This window comes from Bison bison, unplaced genomic scaffold (genome assembly GCF_000754665.1).
Source record: "Bison bison bison isolate TAMUID 2011002044 unplaced genomic scaffold, Bison_UMD1.0 scf7180017864268, whole genome shotgun sequence".
NCBI lineage: Eukaryota > Metazoa > Chordata > Mammalia > Artiodactyla > Bovidae > Bison > Bison bison.
The window spans coordinates 1,139,216-1,145,419 of record NW_011494840.1 but is presented as its reverse complement, the minus strand read 5'-3'; the positions used below and the strand labels follow the sequence as shown (position 1 = coordinate 1,145,419).

General features: G+C 37.9%; 1 protein-coding gene across 1 annotated transcript in view; it reads left to right on the top strand.

Annotated features, from left to right (window-relative positions):
- The window catches only part of COL19A1 (collagen, type XIX, alpha 1), a 445,162-nt gene that overhangs the window by 84,261 nt on the left and 354,697 nt on the right, over positions 1-6,204 (top strand). The window contains exon 7 of the mRNA XM_010848502.1: positions 4,014-4,094. Coding sequence (XP_010846804.1) covers positions 4,014-4,094 — 81 coding nt within the window. The remainder of the gene's footprint in view (positions 1-4,013; positions 4,095-6,204) is intronic.

Sequence of the window (6,204 nt, the reverse complement as noted above, 5' to 3'; positions counted from 1 at the left end):
ATACATGAACCATGAACTTCCAGATATTCAAGCTGGTTTTAGAAAAGGCATAGGAACCAGAGATCAAATTGCCAACATCTGCTGGATCATCGAAAAAGCAAGAGAGTCCTAGAAAAACATCTATTTCTGCTATATTGACTATGCCAAAGCCTTTGACTTGTGTATCACAATAAACTGTGCAAAATTTTAAAAGAGATGGGAATACCAGACCACCTGACCTGCCTCCTGAGAAATCTGTATGCAGGTCAGGAAGCAACAGTTAGAACTGGATATGGAACAACAGACTGGTTCCAAATAGGAAAAGGAGTATGTCAAGTCTGTATATTGTCACCCTGCTTATTTAACTTATATGTAGAGTACATCATGAGAAATGCTGGGCTGGAGGAAGCACAAGCTGGAATCAAGATTGCCGGGAGAAATATCAATAACCTCAGATATGCAGAGGACACCACCTTTATGGCAGAAAGTGAAGAAGAACTAAAGAGCTTCTTGATGAAAGTGAAAGAGGAGAGTGAAAAAGTTGGCTTAAAACTCAACATTCAGAAAACTAAGATCATGGTATTTAGTCCCATCACTTCATGGCAAATAGATGGGGAAACTGGCTGTTTATATTTTTATTTTATATTTTATATAGTGGCTGACTATATTTTTCTGGGCTCTAAAATCACTGCAGATGGTGATTGAAGCCATGAAATTAAAAGACACTTACTCCTTGGAAGGAAAGTTATGACTAACCTAGACAGCATATTAAAAAGCAGAGACAGTACTTTGCCAACAAAGGTCCGTCTAGTCAAGGCTATGATTTTTCCAGTGGTCATGTATGGATGTGAGAGTTGGACCATAAAGAAAGCTGAGCGCTGAAGAATTGATGCTTTTGAACTGTGGTGTTGGAGAAGACTCTTGAGAGTCCCTTGGACTACAAGGAGATCCAACCAGTGCATCCTAAAGGAGATCAGTCCTGGGTGTTCATTGGAAGGACTGATGTTGAAGCTGAAACTCCAACACTTTGGCCACCTGATGCGAAGAGCTGACTCATTTGAAAAGACCCTGATGCTGGGAAAGATTGAAGGCAGGAGGAGAAGGGGACAATAGAGGATGAGATGGTTGGATGGCATCACCGACTCAATAGACATGGGTTTGGGTAAACTCTGGGAGTTGGTGATGCACAGGGAGGCCTGGCATGCTGTGGGACTTGGGGTTTCAAAGAGTCTGACACGACTGAGCAACTGAACTGAACTGAACTGAACTGAATGACAACAGTCCTAGGCAAACCTTTCAGAAAGGTCTCTCCAAAGTCAGAGGAGGAATTGGGTCTTAGCAGCTAAACCTGAGATGTGACTTCCAGCAGTGGGAGCAATGTAGATACATAGGAAATGATCCTCAGGGAATTCTGAGGACAATAGTAGGGAGTGATGGTTGCTCTTGCTGGAAACACTGCTGTTGAGTGGAATCTGCATGGCTGCTGCTGCTGCTGCTGCTAAGTCGCTTCAGTCGTGTCCAACTCTGTGCGACCTCATAGACGGCAGCCCACCAAGCTCCCCCGTCCCTGGGATTCTCCAGACAAGAACACTGGAGTGGGTTGCCATTTCCTTCCCCAATGCATGAAAGTGAAAAGTGAAAGTGAAGTCGCTCAGTCGTTTCCGACTCTGAGCGACCCCATAGACTGAAGCCTACCAGGATCCTCCATCCATGGGATTTTCCAGGCAAGAGTACTGGAGTGGGGTGCCATTGCCTTCTCCGCCTGCATGGCTAGTGAGGGCAAAGTGGGGAACTGCGGGAACCAAAGAGCTTTAGGATTAGGAGGCTGCAATGAGAGAAGAACAAGTTATTGCAAGAGTGGGTTCTGGCTCAGACCTCTGCTCTGGAGATTGAGTATTGTGTCCTGTGTTTCATTAACTTATTACTCAAGGAAACAATCTGAGACTAAAGAATATCTGTGTGTCCTGATAAAAACACACAGTGTGAACATTGTCGCTTTACAATGGTTTTATGGTTTAATGTGGAATCTTAGTTCACTTAAGAATAATATTAAACCATTATCACAATGATGGAGCTTTTAAAAGAGATATTCACTATTTAAGTTGGACAAGTAAAATACATTTTATTTTTCAAAGATTGTTGATCCTACTAAAACTCTAAGTAGACTAATTATTTTTATCATCTTCATAAAAACTCTGTGATTTATAAGATCTGTTGTAATGTGAAAGTGTTTTGTTTATTCAGAATGTAATTTATTGATAAAAAACTTCTAGTGATTGCATTTTATTGCACATGTACTATCCATGTGCTTTTGTGTAGAGAAATAGGTGACATAACTGATAAAAGTATGTTTTAAAATTCCTTGTGACAGTCAGTGTATTCGTATTCTAAAGCACTGCACTGTGTCAATGAAAGATTCTAATGTAACTAATGAATTAAAAAAGCATAATTAAACTAGTCTGATTGTAGTTTCAGTGTCATAGGTACTTTATTAGGTTCTAATCCATGAAAAATTGGTCATCTATCTTCAGTTAAGTAAAATAATTCATATGAAGGTCCTAAAACAGTGGATGATACATAATAGAATTTCAGTATTTATTGACTATTCAGGTAACAGTGTTGATGATAAATTAGTTTTAGTTAAGGAAAATATTAATAGGAGTCTCCTCATTCTTCATCCTATATAATGGGTATGTTGCTGCCTGATGTTTCATTAGACTGTGTAAGACAGTGTATTTAAACTTTATAAATAAAAGCTTACTTCAGTAACCTTGGGAAAAGTTATAGAGAAGAAATCATTACGTTTCATTTTTCATTTCATCTCAGAATTTTGCATTGACTGCAAATCTTAAGCTGCTTATGAATCCGAAAGGCGTCTGGCATTCTTAATGCTTTCTATGAGCTGAAATGATTCTGTTCATTTCAGTGTAGAGAATAATTACAGCTTTTTTCCTCCTTTCTTGCTTTTTTGGTGTTGGGGTAGAGATTCAGAGCTAACCACAGATATTTGCTTTCTGTTATCATAGAATTAACTGTTATGTTATTACAGTTGGGTCTCACTGTAGAAAATAATGATCTCAAAGAAATACATAATCTACCTCTGTTACATTAGGATACAGAGAAAGAGGGGGAAGAGAAGAGGAGAGAGAGAAAGAGAAAGATGGGGAGGAGGAAGAGAAGGCAAGGGGGAAGATGTTGTTTATGGGCTATATTGTATGTCAAATCATCATATGATTAATTATTAATAAATTATTAAATTTGAAACCACAGACTAATTTAAAACAGTGCCTCTGCCCATCTATTATGTTGAAATTTTGTCAATAGTCTGTACCATTTGCTTTCTCTGATGTGGTTATTTGGCCTTGCCTTTACAGGAATGACTGTACTTCCTGAAACTACTTTTAATTTCATATCCAAATGCCAACAAATGTGAATTTGCTGAGCAAAGAGAAGAATCAATTATTTTTGTAAAAAGATTATGCGTCTTGGTCAGGTGTATGCCATATAACATAAAATCCATAGGTATTAAACAGAATCCATGAAAAATAGATAAAAGTAAATACCATTTTTTCCCCACTTTGGGAAGTGAGTATCTGTTTTAGTCTCTCAAGTTGGAGGCCTGGAACTACAGATAAAGGCTTTTCCATCATGAGCTCATACCTTTGACTTTACTTTTTCTCCAGAATTTTTTTACTTTGAAATATTCCTCATTTTGTGAGCATACTTTATTGTAGTGCATTATCTCTAATTAAATACTTCTTTTTTCATGGTTTGAAACAAGGAGCAAAGATTTGCAATTGCTCTTATTATGTGATTTTCTTTACATAGAGATCTGTCTCAAAAACTGGCTCCATTACTGTTTCTCAAATGGTCCATAAAATCATGAATCCTAAATGAAATAAAACCCCAAATATCTGCCAGTGCTTTATTTGTATTAACTTATTTTTTTCTTTCCAGTTAACATCATTCTCAAATGCCCGAATGTGATTTTCAAACAACATTAATGATATGTCTTATTACTAATTTTTTAATAGATTGAACTTCACCAACTTCAGATCTACTGTAACTGGAACTTCATAGCCCAAGAAACATGTTGTGAGATATCAGACATTAAGGTAAGTTCATTTTCTCGTGTGTGAAGACCACAGAAGGCCAGTTGCCTGGGCTGTAGAGTCATATGTAGAGCAGCCCAGAATGTGTGCTGTTGAAACCAGTTGAGCAAATAGTTCTGAGCCAGAGACCCCTCTCAAGGCCTTCCCACCATTTCTTGCCACCATTTTAATCCCAGTGTTTTATCCTGAACTTCAGGAATGATATGGCCTTACTGTGGACTCAACATGAGTAAAAGAGAATCCATCCATGCCTTTATTCCTAAACTATGTTCTGACATGTTCTGATGGAAGGATCATTATTCTCCAGTTATAGGGATTTTACATCTGTGATCATGTTATTCTTATTCACTTCTCTCTTCTAGCCTGCCACCCATTCTGGGCAGTTTTCCTTTGTGAGAGACTTTTTCCCACTGTATCTTCCCCTGCTCCTGTTTCTGCCTTTACTTCGTGCCTAGACTGTTGCATTGTCATGCCATCAGCCTTTCCCATCCTCAGCACAACCAGAATAAGTCTCCAAATCACTGCTTTGTAGATTCATTTACATTCTTCCACTGAACATCTGTTATTCGAAAGCATTGATCTTTTGGGCATTGTGCTAAGGAACAAGGCTAGCTAACATGAATAAGGCGCATTCCCTGCCCTCTACTCATCCCTCTGTTCAAGCCTTTGGTCACTCTCTGTTCACAACAAGTAATACATTCAGTTTCTTAGCCTCTAATTCTTAATATCCTCCACCTAATTCTACAACTATTGCTTTCTTGTGGTACCCTTTCATTCAAATAGTACTCAATTCAGTGCTTTAGGTATATCTCATTGCAATGGCCATGTGGACACCTTATATCATTAGATATAGTTGTATTTGTTTTTAATTTATTCAGCTACCTTTTAAATTCATTGACGGGATTATACTTTTGTAAGCTTCTTTTATGATTCCTAGTGCTTTGTTTGTAAAAGGGGTCAAAACATTGTTTCTTAACTCTAGTTTGAAAGGGATTAGTTCTAAGAAGTCTTTAACAGAAAGAACATATAAAAAGTAAAAGCAAAATGTGAAAATATTATTCTTTGTGTCAGATTTCCACACTTCCCAGAAGTTCCACACTTAAACCATTGAAAATAAAATTTTATTAATAATTTCATAATTAAAAACATTTTAAACTTTTATCACTCACTTTGGGTAGTAGAATAATAATGTGACCAACTGACTCAAAGCATAGCTAAATCTCTAAAAATTGTATATTTTGCTTATGTAACTTGGTTTAATAAACCGTATCTCCAACGTAGTTCATGGATCTCATTTCAATGAAAGCCAGCCAAATATCTTTCTATAAATATCTGAAAAGATAATTGAGAATGCCAATATACAGACTTGAAATACCTAGACTTCCTGGAGCCACACATTTAAATCTTAAAGATGTGAATTCTCCAAAAGTTTTTCTTTCATTAATTACGCTTCTTTTATGTGAGAGCTCTTTAAACTAATAATTTTCCTTGATTGAAAAGTAATATAATGATTTTTTAAATTATTGCTTCATTTTCTTTTTTAAAAAATTTTTAATTGAAGAATAATTGCTTTACAGAATTTTGTGGTTTTATGTCATACATCAACAAGAATCAGCCATAGGTATAGCCATGTCCCCTCCCTCCTGGACTGCCCTCCTATCTCCCTCACCATCCCACCCTTCAGCCTGTTGCAGAGCCCCACTTGAGTTCCCTGAGTCACACAGCCAATTCCCATTGGCTATTCATTTTACATATGGTATTGTAAATTTCTATGTTACTGTCTCTATACATCTCCCCTTCCCACCATGTCCTTAGATCTGTTCTGTGCCTGTTTCTCCATTGCTGCCCTGAAAATAAATTCATCAGTGCCATCTCTTCAGATTCCATTTATACGTGTCAGTATCAGCTCAGTTCAGTCATTCAGTCCTGTCCGACTCTTTGCGACCCCATGAGCCGCAGCACACCAGGCCTCCCTGTCCATCACCAACTCCCAGAGTCCACCCAAACCCATGTCCATTGAGTCAGTGATGCCATCCAGCCATCTCGTCCTCTGTCATCCCTTCTCCTCCTGCCCCCAATCTTTCCCCGCTTCAGGGTCTTTTCAAATGAGTCA